At 36.0% G+C, this 17,870-nt stretch overlaps 2 protein-coding genes across 3 annotated transcripts in view; one reads left to right on the top strand and one right to left on the bottom strand.

Annotated features, from left to right (window-relative positions):
* The window catches only part of LOC149802990 (uncharacterized), a 316,457-nt gene that overhangs the window by 36,569 nt on the left and 262,018 nt on the right, over nucleotides 1-17,870 (bottom strand). For both annotated transcript variants that reach the window (XM_089952526.1, XM_089952525.1), the window contains exons 26-27: nucleotides 10,087-10,206; nucleotides 7,250-7,325 (exon numbers count right to left, since the gene is read on the bottom strand). In XM_089952526.1, coding sequence (XP_089808652.1) covers nucleotides 7,250-7,325; nucleotides 10,087-10,206 — 196 coding nt within the window. The remainder of the gene's footprint in view (nucleotides 1-7,249; nucleotides 7,326-10,086; nucleotides 10,207-17,870) is intronic.
* Nucleotides 11,037-17,870, top strand: part of LOC149802991 (BTB/POZ domain-containing protein 17-like) — a 63,142-nt gene continuing 56,308 nt past the window's right edge. The window contains exon 1 of the mRNA XM_089952531.1: nucleotides 11,037-11,162. The gene's annotated coding sequence lies outside the window, so the exon portion shown is untranslated. The remainder of the gene's footprint in view (nucleotides 11,163-17,870) is intronic.

The raw sequence follows: 17,870 nt of genomic DNA, 5'->3' as shown, positions 1-17,870 counted from the left end.
GATGAAGTGTAAAAAGTTTGAAGATTTGAAAACACTTTAATAACATATACATACTTTGACTCATAGTTAAATTTCTAAATTGTGGGCAATGCCTCGTAGATAATCCATCACGTTATCATTAGCATATGTTGGAATAAGCGCTTGTAACCTTCTGTTGAGCTGGACATATTTTTTCTTAGAAGCTTGTGGCTGATGACATTCCATTTCTATTTCGACATGATCTTGCTCCAATTTGAAAATCGATGGATGATTGCAGTCAACAGTTTGTTGGAATGCCCGATGCCAGGCTTCAACAGAGTTATTTGTACATGGAAGATTTTCATTAACGCGATCATGCACATTCCACATATCCACAGCGAAGCGAGGATTAGCTCTACGGTTTCTCCTTCACCTTCCTATGTATGTATCATCCCAATAATCTGCAAGTGTCATAATTTCTTCCGGACTAGCCTCCACCAAATCGTCAAATGAAGCAACGACATCATTTGCAGGCACAAAACTCAAGGCCAGTATCATCTTCACTGCCATATGGAATTCCTCACTGCCGTGATAAAGTTGGGAGAGACCTAATCCTTGCACTCTTCTCCAGATACATTGCCCGAAGTGAAAAAGACAACCGATGAGATGCGCACTGGGAAAAATGTGCCGAATAGCATTATGTGTCACTTTTTCAAAATCACACATAATGTTTGCTGGATTCAAAGCAGGGTTGAAGTTCCTTAATTCTTTCCAAAACTCATCTATATGTTGCTTCTGCTTTATTCTGGATGAGGCAATAAATCAATGGAACTGCCTTACTATCACTTAGAACACGGATTGTAAAAACCTGATAGAAAAGTGCTGGTGCGACTCTGAAAGTTCCATCCACAAACCAATGTTCGTTTGATTAGAGACGATTTATATTTTCCATTGTTGCAAACATCAGGATTCTGTCTTCATTATTCACTCCCGAATCCCACAAGATAAAATTAGATCCTTGTGTTGACATTTTAAGAGTCTCAGGAATCGTTATTTCCGCAACGTTCTGTGGATTAGGGTATGGCAGCTGTTTGTGTTTCCTTATTGTACACTGCGATGCAGTATATGATGGTAAATGACGTGCAACTTCCATCGACGTTCCTACTCTTGTCTGTTGTATAATCTGCCTTGGTTTATCCACCCCTTCCACTGCTCGTCTACGTATAGCAGACACAACCTTTGCTGCTTCGTTTCTAGCTGGATCCGGAGCGTGACTGTGTCCCAATGATGACAGAACATTGTCGTTTTAACACTTTCATCCTTCCACAGCAACCATCTTTCCTGCAGCATCTCCATGACATACTTCCATCAGCATTTTCTTTGTCTTTGTGATATCTGTAGCCGTCAACCAATAACATAATCTTTCCTTTCTGTGATTCGATCTTATCCATGTTTCTTTATTAATAAACTTTTTACAAATAAAGTTTGTACTACACTTTTCACTATATGTGCAAAATGACATCGTTAATTCTTAGCTCAATAATTAACTTCTACTCAAAACTTTGAAAAGAAACTACACTTTATTGCGCTTAATTGTCCGCGCTCTTTTGTCGGCGCCCTTTTATCGGTGTCCTAATGTTGGTGCTCTTTTGTCGTGTGCTCTTTTGTCAGGTCACCTGTGCAGCTACCACAAACCCCAAAAGATTCATTTCTCTGTGAGGACATGCCATACAAATGAAACTAGAGAAGGCACACTGGGCATGGTGGTCAACAGACTCTGCTATATGCTGAACTGATATGTTATGTTCAAGGCTAGGTTGATGGAAGTCGCTCATATTTCATGAGCTGAAATTTTCATTAGTGTACCCAATCCTGTGAGAGTTCAAAGTACACTGATTTAATAACTCCTTTAGTCAAACGACCAGTGCTTGTGGTGCTGTTTTGCATTCCTGCCTTCAGTGGTAAGAATAGTCTTTACACAGTTGATGTAGATGTTGTCTGTGTATCTCTGGTAACATATGTGGGTATTACAGGGTCCTGAAGCTGTGTTTCTCTTTAAAGATTTATCAAGGAAAGGGAATTTTGTTGTTGTTGTAGGGTTTAATGCCATTTTTCAGCACAAGATAGGTTATACATGGGGGTCAGTATAAATGGTGGAGGATGAACCCGGAAAGAACCAATGACCCACAAGAAGCTACTGGCAAGCTTTCTCACATACACACATTGGCTGAACCTGAGACTCGAACCCAAGCAGAAGTGAGATGGCAGTGATCCATAACGCTGAGCTCAGAATGAGAAGTTGTTATTGCTTCAATAGTAATTTGATGGCCACCTGTTCTTTGGAAGGAAACCAGGTTGTGTCATGAGAATGACTGAATGCCTGAATCGTCAGGACAAAATTGTGTGTAATTTTGATCTATGGATATCATATGTAGTTCATTCACTCTGTATGTCAACTTTAGCATCATTATAAATTGCAAGTCACAAATGATAGCAGTTTCTGTGAGAGGGGAAGACAGTGGCTCAAACTCACATAAGTCTGGCTATGTCAAAAACCCAGGAGAGATTACATATGCGAAAAATGTGAATGAGCATGGTCATGGCCAACATCTTCTCATCTGTGAAGTCTGAATGTGTTGAGACCATGGAACAGTATCCAATGACTGTGAAAAGGGGCTAACTTCTTGTCTTCGAAGAAAAAGAAGTTTGCCACCAGGGAATGGGTGCTGAGAGTGATATGTATAATTCCATTGATGTGACACCAGTCACTGACAACACATAGTTTCCCCTTGTAAGTCCTAAAGGGGACACTCTTCAGCTCTTGTGACCCTCTCTAGGACTGAGGCTCCAAACTCCTTTTTGATCAGGGCATCTCAGAATGGTTACCAGGCACAAAGGAAGAGGTTCTTGGACATGGATGAGTTAGGGGCAATCCCAACTGCTTGAGCAGAGTGGAAGTCATTATCACTTGTCTGGGTATGCTTGTCACTAAATCTAGAAGACTGTTGATCCAGGATGTTCCATTTTAGTGGGGCAATCAGAGCTATTACAGTCTGTGCCCCTCATTTCTTAATTATATTCATAATAAAAAATGATGGAGGGAAGATGGATACCCACATTCCAAATGACTGAAACAGCATCTACAGCTCATGCTTCTGGGGATGAAAGGAAAACTGAAAAAGAAATCTCAAGCATCAGACAGCCCCAAAGGGCACAGACCTGATGGAAGGTTCCTGGAGGGACAACTATTTACAAAGCAGTTGTTATCCTTTCATAATGAGTTAAGCCAGGACACTAAGCCAGCCAGGAATGTGTTGGACTTGAATATTACCTAGTACTGGAGGTACTGAAGAAGGTATTCCCATAAAATGAGGCAAAAGTTTGGTGACTGTCACCCCTCCCCCCCAAAGAAATACATCTTCACAACCAAACTGTTCAATATTATCCAGACCATATTACCATCAATATGTTCCACTCATATATGGAAGTCATGGACAATTTCATTCCCAAGAAGATGACATGAACAGGCTTTTCTTGCAGTATCCACATATCACTGACCATCAAAAGTTCAGTGGTAAGCGTGTTCAGAAAACCCAAGAAACTGGCATTGTAACAGTTCAACCCCTTCATTGAGTTACAACTTTAAGAAAATTCTTGACTTAAATAACACCTTCTTTTATGGTTTCTCAATCCATCTGAGAGTAGTATGCCAAGTTAATGTGTTAAGAGTTCCATGTCTAGATGGACAAAATTACAGACTTCTCTACATTGACTATACACCCTGAATCATGAATAAGAGAAGTAAGACTGTGCATGTCATGAACCAAAATCCATAGTTAACAACTGCTTTTGAAGAATGTCATCAAGGAGCACTGCCTTCTCCATGGAGGTCATTTTAAAATGGGACATGATGTTCTCTAACATCTTAATGAGAGTCCAACTTCAATGTCTTTGCTGATGCCTTCTCTGACACATGAATAATGCTCTTGATGCATTTGGGAAGACACTAAGCTGTTATGTTTTAAGGGTTTCATACCTAGAGGGACAAGGTCACACTTCTCTACATTAATTATCCACCACACAATCAGGGAGAAGTATGGTTGTCCATGTCATGAACTAAAAATAACTTACTGAATATGTTTGTGACATGTTGTGTGTTGTGGATGAATGTTGCTGTCTCTGCAGCAGATAGCCTAAACTCTTCTTAGGGAAGGCCCAAGAGCTGTATGAAACAACTTCCTTGATGGGACCACCTGGGAGTTCCTTCATGAAGGTAGGGGCTCAGATGACAAACTCCAGAGACCATCTCACATAGTTTGGACCAACCATTGTTTTCCAAGAATAGTTGCTCCAAATCTGATGAAAAATGAGTAGTTAAGTACCTAAGGTGGGTTGACAGGTTGAATAATGGGTGACAACGTATCATTGATGACTGATGGAAGACATGGAGAGAGAAAAAACTTTGTTCCTCCCTTTTCCTTATCTGCCTGTCTGTGAAGACTGGGCATATGAATGCCTGTAAGTTGCTTGTCAAGGCACTGCTGAAAGGCAACTCGCATGCCTGTTGCTTTCTCACCTCCTCAATTCAGTGCCCTAACAGAAGTGGAGAACTGAATGGAAGGAAGTGCAACAAAAAACAGACATCAATGTTAGTGGCATTTTCGGCTAGATGACAAAAACCTTTAGAGTTGGGAAGAAGCTGACACAAAGTTCCTGAAAAACTTTGACTTATAAGTGAGTAAAGACAGTAAATCTTCCAAGACCATTTAATAAAACTTTCCCAAATTTCAATAAAACTGTTACATAAAACCTTTTCACTTGTTATATTTCCCCTGTATCATCACTGATATCACATACTGATTTAAGGCAGTTAGACTGTTTCTTCATTTTAACTGCTGAGTGCTGAAAACATCTCTGCTATTCTTGCTCAAAAACATTTTCAAAATAGCTTCTGTGGCAGCAAGTTTGGATATGATATCAGTACCATTTCCATTCAAAACAAACTAGATAACATTAGAAGACTTTTTGTGAAAACACCCATACCAATATTACCAACCATTTATGAGAATTAGTAACAGGATTTACATTATGTTCATTATGGACATTATATTCATTATGGTGGCCTTATTAGATGTCTGCAGGGAACCATTTTCATTAGGACCAACAAGAGATAAGTCTTTTAGTGAAAATCCTATGTCAATATATACTGGAAGAGCAGTGGTAATAAGCTTTTTAAACTAGCCAGCATTTTTCCATAATGAATGTCATATCAGGTTCAGGTTTATTTAAGACCAACATTTAGGTTGACCTGATTTCCATTTTTCAGGAGTAGCTAGCATTAACATTTTCATGCTGACTGTCATGTTGTCCATATTTGAGGTCAAATCAGCACCATTTTCATTCAGAACCAACCAAAGATCTTAACTGGTCTTCCGGTGAAACCTTCATGTCAATATGACAGTAAGAAGGTTTAGCAATAACAAGATTTCAAAATCTTTGCCAAGCTGGTCATACTGGATGTCAGATTATCAACATCAGTTTCAACTGGAATTATTAAAAAAATCTTCTGGTGAAAACCAAATGTCGTATAACTTTCAGTATATGAAGAGTGGCAAATAGAATTCCAAGATGGCTAATGTGGTGACCATATTGGTTAACAATTTAGCACAATTTATTTTATATCAGCTAGACCTCATAAGAGACCTCCTTAATGCTGATAAGGCTTCATGTTTAGAAGGAATATCAATAACAAGATTTACAAGAAAACCCCATGTTAATATGACCATCCATTAAGAATAGCAATAACACAATTTTTCAAGATGGCCATTATGGTGGCCATAATGGATGTCTGAGGGAAACCATTTTCATTTAGAACCAACTAGATATAATATTCAGTCTTCTAGTGAGAAAAAAAATGTTGATACAACTTTCCATTCAGGAAAAGTAACGAAAAAGGTTTTCAAGTTGGCTGCTATGGTGTCTATACTGGAGGTCAGATCAGCAACAGTTTAATTTAATTTTAGCAAAAACTTCATGCTGATATGACCATCCCTTCTGGAGGAGCAGATTTTCAAGATGGTCACTTTGGTAGCAATATTAAGTATCTAGGTGGTACCATTTTCATTTAGACATCATAAAGAAGTATTCTGGTGAAAACACCACTGTCAAAATGTCTTTCATTCATGGGGAGTAGTGATAATATTTTCAAGATACTGTAGTTGCTGTGGTGGCCATAGTGGATCAATTAGCACCTACCAGACCTTGGGATAAACGTATGTTCTCCAAGTAATTTAGAAGAAGTAGTAATAACAGATGACGGACAATGGAAGACGGATAACTGGCCATCCTATACGCTCTTCTGGTCTGTGACCAGTTGAAATAAAAACACATTTAAAATACATTATTATAGTAACATAATGAAACTGAATTATCAAATAGCTGAGCTCTGTTGATTGATAGGAATGTAACTGAAAGAAAATGGAGTGAGATCTTTCTGTAATATGTTACTTATTTTATGTCTGGTCTACACATTTGTGGTTCAAAGTGACCACACAATCCAAGAAAACTGGTACCCTATTTAAAAAAGTCAAATCACAGTATTTTAAACATGGGTTTTCATTTTTTAAAAACACCATCCCCAACTCCAAAATTTGTATGGAATTTTTCAACATTCCATTGATTCTTAATGTCATTTTAGCTGACTAAGGACATCAGCTCAAATAGACCAGGCAGCTAAGTATCTGAAAATTGTGCTTTTCGAGAAAATACTGTGTTGAGGGGTGTGGAAAATTATGTTTTATGCATGACACACCATGTTCTAGCAGGTTTCCCAATAGTTTAGATGGTAGAGCACCTGTCTAGTGATGGAGAGACCCTTGATTCAAGTATCACTCTGGTAACTTCCTGATGACAACTGGCAACAATTGTGAAACCATATTTTGACCAGTGTTTACTAAAATTGATATTGTCTTGGTTTCTACATTATGGATTGAGAGAGACACATGGACATGTTATTGAAAGGGAGGGAGAATCACATAAACCAACTCAAAGCTCTGGTGTGATTCTAAGTTCAAATGACAGAGTACCCACCTACAGCTACAGTCATCTCAGTTTTAAGCTCTGGTCCAGGTTTTATATGCAGCATTAATAAAATAATTTCTGAAAGTCACTGATTCATTTTAATTTAATTCACACATTTACAAAATCAGATTTCTCAATATAGAAAGCCTTATCTAGTCCATTTAGAAAGACTTGCTTATTACAAGTACAACAAAAAGTTTGACAAAATTACCTTCAGCTCTCTTTCTGGAAGTTTGATTTTTCCCTGAACCTCTGGATGCAGACTAATTTTCAGAACTTTTGCTTTGCTGAAAGAATAGAAAAGTGTATGTGTAAATGTGACTTTGCATGCTGTGAGAAAATGGTCTATCTTCAAATGTTAAATACTTGCAAAAACAAACATCTTTTTGGGAACCAATACTTACTGCCTGACAGGTATTAAGTGTGTTAAAGTTCTTACGAAGATAATCATCAATTTAATCCTTGGGTATTACTGACACTAACCAGGAAAATACAAAATCATTAAATCCTTGAAGGTTTTTTTTTTGCTTTTATAATAACTATTTTCAAGATAATCTACAACATTGAATAAAAATAATTTAAATGTGCATTATTGGTTAACATTTCATATTTTTAAGTAGGCCATAGGCTCTGGTTTACATTGCATATGTCATTATATATTGTATGAATGAAGCAAGATAAAAAGGAGTTAAATAAAAATTAAATTGATTCAAAACTAAAAAGATATGAACAATCAAGTAAAAACAGAATCAAATAATTGTGAGCTAAGCAGATCAATAATAAAAACAGGGCCTTGATAACAGCTCAGGTATGTCCATGATGGCCACATGAGACAGGCATCATAAAAATTCAGTTTTGACAAGAAGACATTTAATGGGTTTATTTTATACTATTTTAAGAAATGGCATCCATTATTTGATGGCAGATCAGCATTCTTTGGACAAATCTGTAAGGATGCTCTGGTCAAAATTGGTCCAATGGTTTTTAGTGAAATTTTAAAATAAATGTTTTTGATAGATACACAACAGATGATGCATGATGGATGCCCATGTTTCATGGCAATCCATCAAAATCTGTGAGACCAGCTGCGCTAAAATAATTGTCATACACTGCATTAAGCTAGGAGAAAACAAAGGTAATAGCTATGAAAATATGCAGAAGCAAAGCAATTTGTTGATGGTGATGACCCCAATACTTACCAAGTTTTATTGAAATCCATAAAAAGATGTAGAACTAGTTGCACAATGAAGATTGTGACATATTCTTCATTAAGCTAAAAGACCCAAGCAATGACAACACTAGCAATGTTTGCAAGACAAAAGTGAATTATTGATATGTACAACTTCAGGTAACAAATATAATATTAATCAGGTTTTATGACCAGCAATAAATAGAAGAGGGACTAGTGGTACCAATGTGACTGTGATGTACACAACATTTAACCAGCAAACAAAATGGGTAATAACTCTTAAGAAAAATTGCAGGAGCAAAGTGATCTGTCTCTACAGACATCTTCAAGTCATGACTATAATATTTACCAATTTCATGGTAATCCATCAAAAACTGCAGGACTAGTGCACTAATGAGATTGTGTCATATACTGCATAAATTAAAAGATGAAAAGAGCACTGACTCTAACAAAAGTTGCGAAGCAAAGTGATTTATTGACATGTGCATCATCAGGTAATGACAACTGCTGTTGTTGTTGTTGTGGGGCTTAACGCCATTTTTCAGCACACGATAGGCTATACATGGCGGCCAGTATTAATGGTGGAGGAAGAACCCGGGAAAACCCCGGAAAGAACCACTGACCCTCGAGAAGCTAAGGTAATGACAAACATTCATGGCAATTAATCAAAACATGAAGGACTAGCTGCACTATCAAGATTGTGTCATACAACATGAGAAATGGTCTAAAACTTTAACAAAAATTGCAGGTGAAAAGTGATTTGCTGACATAAACATTTTTGGATGATGACCATAATATTTACCAAGTTTCATGGTAATCCAATAACAAAGTTTTTTGATGGGGATATAATTTCTACCATCAAAAACAATTTCAAGGAATTCAACCATTTATTCTTTTTAACCAATGGGTATTGAAATCATTGCTAATATTCTCAAGCAGTAAGATTTTCTAACTAGCCATGGCGACAACTGTATTAGATGTAAGAATGGTACCATTTTCATTTCGGACAAACTAGACACCATTAGAAGACTTCTGATGAAAACTTCATGTTGATATGACCATCCAGTCAAGAGAATTGATGTATATGTCAGATCAGGACATTTGGGACCAACTAAACATCATATGAAGTCTTTGAGCAAAAGCTCCATGTTGATATGTCAATTTACTCAGGCGGAGTTGTGATAAAAAATTTAAGATGGACAGATGGAGATCTGAGCAGTAGCATTTTCATTCATACCAACTAGATTTTTTGGGATGTGAATGAATGTATGAAATTTCATGGCAATCCTAAAATAAGTTAAGGAGGAGAAGTGAAAATAAATTTGTACTAACAGATGGATGGACATTAGACAAGAGATGATGGAAGAATGACACTAGACCAATTCATAAGCTTTTCTGGTCTATGATCAGTAGAGCTAAACACTGTGTGTGTGTGTGTGTGACTAGATGTATTAATGGGACTATACCATACACTGCTACAAGATAAAAATGGCAATAACTAAAATAAGTGATTTCTCAATATGTGCATTTTCAGGTGATGATTACAATATTTTCCAATTTTTTAAGACAATCCATCAAAAACTGCTGACTATAGTAGCTGTTCCAAATGAAATTGTATCAAACACCGCTATAAGACAAAAAGGGTGATAACACTACAAAATAACTGCATGAGAAAGTGCTTTGTGCTTTGCACACCTTCAGGTCATTCATATTTAACAAGTTTTGTGACATCCATAAAATTACTGTGGGCCTAGACATAGTAATGAGTGCCTTACAAAAGGATTGATGGACTGACAAAATAACACAAGGAGTACCATACATTCCTTGCCTTCAATGAAGCAGGGATATAAAAATCTTACTCATTGACTTTCTGAGTCAGATGTGTGTCATATTCAGCTGTCTCCTCTCTGAGACGATTGAAGACTCCCTCAGTAATAAGTCCAGCTGAGAAGGGCTTGAAACAGCTACTGACAAATGACCTGAAAAAGAGAGAGATTATCAATCTAAATTTCTGTTGCAAAAGTCCAGGAGATGTCTGGCTGTGCAGATTTTACCAAACTTGGTGTCAAAAAGTTGGGGATATCATGGTTCAGTTTGGATCAAGGCATTCTGCTTTTTCAATATTCTGGGGAAAACAGGTCTCTACTGTATTTCATTTACATAAGGCCTCCAGTACGCTAAACATAATGGAAACATAATGCACATATCCTGCATGCATAAGAGTAAATATCGTTAACATAATTTACAGCAGTCATTGATATATACATTGGCTGCTTGCATATATGAAATATCTGCCTGCGTGTTCAAATAATGTATGTATGTATGTATGTATGTATGGGTAATCCGTATGTATGAATGTATGTATGTATGCATGTACATGTATGTATGTATGTAACAGTATATAATGAAGATGATTGAGAAATGATGGTCACTATGAGAACATGGTTATTTTTTATGCCAGCAATTCTGAGTAAAAGTTCAGCACTAAAAACGTTTAAAATAAACTGCAACAGCGGCTACGAAACATTGAAAGGGATGTGAATATGTTACCCCAAAAGTAATATCAATTTTGAGTTGTCTCCCATGCAGTAAACTTAATTAAGATGATGTACTGCACGTTTGTTTTAGGATCCATTAAGCTGATCATAAAAAGTCTTAATGCATCAAACTTTTCGGTCCAAACTCCTAGTTCAACGTTATAACTTTCATAAAATATTATGTATATCTGTATGGAAGTATCCCATCAAAATGGAAAATAGTCATTAAAAAAGTACTGAGCAAGTCATCATGGGCATTCAAACAAAATGGCGGCCTATTCAAATGTATGATCCACAACAACAATAGAAAAATGTTAACTAAAACAGTACAGCATGGTTTTAAAGACAACATTTCATATTATGACTCTCTCTGCTTGGGCTCTATTTACTCCAGCAAGGTAGGTAAACATTTTGTATGTGACAGATGACTTGTATGTATTAAATACGTACTGAATTAATGTCAATATTTACATTACAACCTACTCGGTAAAAACAGGCGTTTGTTTCGGGGAGGGGTAATAATAACACACTCCCAATTAACACTTAATAATTGGGACTGCGTTATCATTGGTTTACCCCTAATCAAGTACCTGTATTAGTAATTATAGCAGCTGGATCAATTTAGGTATGATTCAAAATAATTAAGAAATCAATGACTATGATTACCATTGTAATCTGCCCCATGCCCCATGCCTGCTGAGACCAAAGTTCTTGAAGACTCAAATTATTTTTTTTGTTGTGATGTCTGAAGTTTAGTCTGTATTATTTTTTTAAATACATACCTGAGAACTATCCGAGCATGAGTAGTCAAAAGGGAGACCGAATCAAGGCAAACATAGTTTTTTCTTTGAAGGTGAGACAGTTGCAATGTCTGTAACGAAATCTCGGACACGAACTTCCTTTTTAATAATGTTATGGGTTGTAGTTTCCCCCATTTTAATGTTATGTCAGCACAATCCCTGTTAAATTGTGCTGACTCAAAGTTTACTTATAAAAATATAAGAGGAAAATTAAAAACAGCTTCAGGAAGAGACAATGAAAACCAACTCAGATAAAGAGTAACTTTTTATCTGTCTTTGAAATATATCATTTGTGCGTAACCAATGTTTATGGTAAAATTACAGGCAAAACTATGCCTCAGCTGGGACGAGTTTTTAATGAATTCATCACATCCCATGAAGAATGTTTTTAACATTGATTATATTAAGGCAGAAGACTGATCAAAATTATATACATCTAGAAATGCTCACATTGATATAAAATGAAGGCTAGACAGTACTAAATTCATCAGTATGAAAGATGTGGATGGGCATGTCACTAAACAAGGTTTCTTACTATGGAAATAAATGTAAAATGATTTTCTTGACCTGATTTTACATACAAGTTCATGGGACTTTGCTTTGAATTACACAATTTTCCAATATCATATCTATTTGTCTTATACAGATTGTATAAATATTTTGCAGAAATACTGTACTTTGAACAAAATTTGCTGTTGAAAAATGCACGAAATTCAGCAGTCATCATGGTGAAATAAACTTAAAGTAATCTTTTTATTCAGAATTACAAATGGAAGTACAGGTATATACTGAATGTTAAGGGCTGAACCAAGACACAGAGTAGAACATTTTATAAATTTCATCAGGTACACTTGACCTGATGAGACATTTAATTTTGAAAATGAATCTGTGTTAAAAAAAAAAGAAATTACTAACTGTCTCAGTCTGATCTTTTTCATTAGGTTGTGTTAGTCTGGAAGTCATACTCACTGTCATAATGGCATGTGATGCAGCATGATGCTTCCCTTAGACCACTTTATGACTGTTTTTAAAAAGACAGGCTTGACTTGAAATCATGAGGCGAATATTAATTTGATTTTTGTATGAAATAAATTCCAACAATGACACCAAGGTAAACAAAAAGTATGTATGTTCATTTTTATTAATGTTGTAAAATCTGCAAACTGGCTGTCCATTTATGAATAAAATCTGCACTGAAGGAAGGATAACAACTGTTTTTGGACATTAAATGATGCCATTTGCACAATGTTATGTACTTCAAACTTTATTGCAATTTATTATTTTATAATAGCTTTAATCTATATGACGTTTGCACACATTGGGGTGGGGTTCTTCCAATATATATTAATTAAATTATGATGAAAGTTCCACCCAGGCTCGTGGGGTTATAAAGTTAAATTAGTGACGAGGTAGATTTACAGCTCTGAGCCCCCAGTCAGCAATGCCAACGGTTAAATTATAGAGAACACAAAGATGAAATTCAATTAATAACAATTTAATAAATTCGATAATTTAAAACAATAAACTCTCAATCACCCGTCTTTCCCTCAACCAAGTGACAGCCTAATTGATCCCGTGATTTACAGTGTGAGTTCGATTTCCCCCCGTCCTTGCGTCTACTCATCTCTTTCTTTCCCGCTAATTCCTTCCTTCCTTCTGTTCCTCCAACACTCCTTCGACTCCGTTTCCCTCTTGACTATCTCCTCCTCCAATTTCCTCTTCCTCCCTTCTCTCCCCTTTTCCTCCTAGACTTCAACTTCTCCTGACTTCTCTCCTTTCTTCTCCTTTCCTGTGTCTCTCTATCTGAGACTATGGGACCAAACTGTAACTGGTCTGCCCCTCAAAGCTTCCTTATTTGAAGCTGTCTGTACTTAGAATTTCCTGTTCTAAGATATTCCCGCCAATAACGAATTGCGGTTCGGAGTTGTGCTATTTTCCTCTGGGCAAACTTTCTAGCGAACTAATTCTTGCCGGAAGACGCGGAGATATCATTCTGGCCAAATCAGGGTCTCTCCCCATCTCGATTCTGATTGGGTGGCGCTGTGACCCTGTCCAATCGTCTTAGCGGCCAGTTCAACCTGGCTGTCTGTCTGCAGGGAAAAAATGTTAAGACACTCCCACTTCTTCGGGCAACTTCTTTTGATCTGGACAAACGTTTTCACATCTAGGTGATAATTGACTATCTGGCGGCCTCGCAGCTCCTAGGTCTGGCTCTCCACTTCTAGCCTTGGCAATCTTACATAATGGATTAGTGGTATCCTGCGGCAATGTTTAACATCAAACAATGGCTTGTCAGAATTACCTTGATTATACATGTTTCAAACTGGGGCTACTCCGGGTCGGGGTAAACGTGACAATCTATTACATTTTGTTTAGAAATCATTATTAACAAAAAACTGTTTAATGATATGGGTAATCAAATACTTGCTTGAGAATTACAATCACTAGAAGTATATGAATTGTTAATATTCTTTGAGAAGTTTTAGTATTTCTTAATTGTCAACTCAAGAACTTGTTCAGCTTAACCAAAAAGTCCCATGGCCTAACCCCCCTTTAAAATGATGACATTGCAACATAAATATTAAATGAAATCAAAAATATGATTCTCTTTATTAACATGATAAAACTCATACTTTGTTCAATACATTCTCTGACAATTAAATAGTTTCAAAGAGGCTTTAATTTTTACAGAAGTACAAATTGTGACATCATAATATGATGCCTTTATTGATATGACACATTTTACTTGTTAAAATATGTAATAGATGATAGTAAAGTCATACTGATGACATATTGTAACAAGATTTACATTCTGAATCGTTGATCAAAGAATAATACTGGAAAATAATCATCATATGGCAATCCTAACATGTTGATTCAGATTGAACATATACATATACTGATACAATCCTACACATTTGTTTTCTTCTTCTCACTGATCGAATTTGATCAAGGCAAAGTAAAATAAATACATAGCAAGGATGATTAATGGAAATCATTTTTTTTAATGAAGACTGCTTAACTGTAAATAATCAAAAGGTGAACTGCATGAACTGAAATTACAAAATATTGACAGTGTCCCTAAGTGCAAAATACCCTTTAATTACTTCTTTAATTCTCAAGTGTTAGCTTTCATGTTAATGACAGACTACTGGCCAATTACTGGCTATTAAGCAATTTTTGCAAGAGTTACCTCTCTTAGCAAATTACAAATTACATAATTTGCCCTCTGACAAGACAAGTTTCATGGTTAATGTTTCAGGCACCAGTTGAATTTGTGATGTACATTAACAGCTATATGAATGTTATACTGAGTATGTTACATAATGTAAGCATAAATTTTCAAATGTTCCCAGTGTCTGACAAAAGTGGCTGCCTGAAAGGAAATGAAGATTTTTTCCCTACTTATGGGCAATATCTTTTGATAAAAAAGGTTCATGAGAACAATCACTCTTGTAAATTTTTCTAAATTATCGACTGGTGCCTCAATCAATATACAGTTGTCTTTATCTATTCTTATCTGCCTAAAGCCTTTGGATACCAAAGTGCCAAAATGAAGGGTGAAAAACAAATTATTTCAAATGTTATTTTTACAGTCAAGAGGTGATTCCTTTGCCCTGTGTGGCAAGTTTTAATCATCTGTTGTGTAACTGAAATTCAGATCAACCACCGACCAATTCAACTGCTGGAATCAGGTCACAATTAGTTCTTCCAGTTTAGTCCCCACTGATGTAATTTTAGTCTATATTTAGAGCATTTTTTCCTCTCTCATTTTGGTGGTAATAGAAGAGTTATATTTATGCATTTTTGGTAGGGATTTAAAGGTAATTGTTTATTCTTGAGGATATGAGCTCAGGGTGTGGTTTTCTGTGTGTATTTCGGTGACAGTGCACAGTGAGTAATAAGGCCTTGGCGATGATCTGGAAGTGAAATCTGTGTTCTGTTTACATGCTGCTCTGTTGACAGTCCAGCCTCTCAAAAAAGAGGCAGTTCAACCTTTGACAAGAATTTCATCATGAAGTCATCTTTGAAGGTATTTTAGATTACCACATAATTTGTATTGATTGTCACCCAGTGGAAATGTCAGTATTGAGATGTCCTGCATGCTAGGTATGAATCAGTATGTAGTTACATCTACATTGTAACTGTTCATGCGGTTGGACAAGACTGAGTGGGTAACCTAAGTGACTTTTATTACTAAAATAAAATGTAATTTCTTTGTCACTATGAAATTTTTCATCCAATTTCCTGAAAAAAATTGTATTATTTACCTAAATAATAATTTCTTGTTCATTATGATATTATTCAACAAGAAAAACACTAATTTGAAAGGAGCAGTTTATGCTACACTGTATGCAGAGCAATCTGCGTCTATCATGGGGATCAATTTGACATGGTTCTTAAATTGTTTGTCAAAATATGGGGTTTTGATTTACCATGAGCTGTACTTTATGCCTTTTGTATTGGTAGCTAAATTGTTTCCTCTGCAAAAAGGGGTTAATTTAAGTATTTATCATAACCAGAAATATCCAGGGAAAAAAATACAAGTTTCAAATTTACTAACAGATGCTATCAAACTGGAACAAGTTTACTACAGCAGAATAACATTAGCAACTGATAGATTGTATCAGCTTGAGTGTTCTACTGTTTTGGTTTATCCTAAGTAGATGCAGGAGGGCTGTTAAACCAAGTATGTCAAAGTGTGTGGTGTCTCCAATAGGATTAATGCAAATCTACAGTCCAAGTACTTATCATACTTGTTTGTGAATCTTGCCACACCCACTCCACTAATGGTGTAGACCCAGATCTACACATGATTTCAAGGAATACTATAGATGATGGTATATGTCCATGCAGTATACAATATCAGATCAGGATCTGTGTGCAGTTTGTTACACATATAATTTCAAGTGAGCATTTACCATATTACTTGACAATAAGTCATGACTAACTACAAAAATAAACAAAGATCCTGATCTGCCATAGCATAATGTGCCTGCAGATCAGGGTCTGTGTTGCTTATTTTACTGATTACGAGACACAAGGAAATCTTAAAAGATAGTGTTGCACATTTTCGCTTATGGCTTGCAACCATGTTTGTGAATAAGTGTTTTTCGGTTTGATGCTATATGTCTCAACACAAATAGGTTATCTAGTGCCAAGGAAATTAAAGTCAAGTGCCAAGTACACACCAAGGTAGCTGACCAGTGTTGTCCAGTGGTATGATTCAAACCTGCACCCTACTAGTTGAAAGTCAGGCACACTAAACACTGAGCCAGTGCAGCTGTGGAAATCAGTGTTAATAAGTGGTGCACAGTCACTCTGATATTTTAAGACAAAATGTTTGAGCAATTATGCAACATTCCAAATTCAGTTAAATTTGATTTGTCAGTTAGATTTTGAGACAATGTTTTGTGCTCAAATGATTTCATTAAGGATTCTTTCTGTCTTATTCTCTTTTTACCCATGTTTACTAGTTCACGTAATAACTTAAATTTGTTTTCAATGCAATTTAGTAGGTCATTTTTCAAAATAAAAAACTTTTTTTTGAACAAAATTCCCCAATGCTCTAATTTAATTTGCATGTCTGCCAGTATCTGTTTCTCATGACATGAAATGAAGGTCTTTTTTCAACAGAATTAGGGTTACTGGTCTGACATCCAGCCTTTTGATCACCATTCTCCATCTTCACTAAACAGTTTTATGTAATCAAGTAAAAGCTTGAGAACAACTAACATTCATTCATACTCCCACAATCAGAAAATCAGCTTTAAAAAAACATTGAAAAAAGCACGCAACTTTTTCCTTTCAACACAGCTTTTTTGGTACTAAACATATTCAAAAGCTACTATTGTAAATTTCTCATCAAATTCATAATGCAAGAGATATGGATTAAAGAAAATCCACACAAAACAAGTACCATTATGTGATATGTCTGTATCCTGTAAAGCATCTTCAGTCAGAAAATTGAACTGCTGTAACTTGAAATTCATTTAGCCTGTGTGTGTGTGTGTGTGTGTGTGTGTTTTGACACCTATCTACCCAAGAGGAAAGTGCCTATCCCTATGTCCCAAATTATATTTTGGGATACATGATTATATGAAAGACATTAATATATAATTACACCAATATGTGTGATTTTTATTTTAAACATAGCTTTAACAATTTTTCAGACATATTACTACGATGTATGCAGTGTGGCAGTTTATGGTGATGTTTGGCACTGGGGCATCATGCTGCAGACATGTAGCATTATGTCCCACCCAGTCATATTATCAAGACACTAGACCAACCAGTCCTAACACT

The sequence above is a fragment of the Sinohyriopsis cumingii genome, chromosome 3 (assembly GCF_028554795.1).
Source record: "Sinohyriopsis cumingii isolate HCF-2022 chromosome 3, ASM2855479v2, whole genome shotgun sequence".
Taxonomy (NCBI): Eukaryota; Metazoa; Mollusca; class Bivalvia; order Unionida; family Unionidae; genus Sinohyriopsis; species Sinohyriopsis cumingii.
Note: the sequence above shows the minus strand (reverse complement) of the source record. Positions and strands in the feature narration are given on the sequence as shown.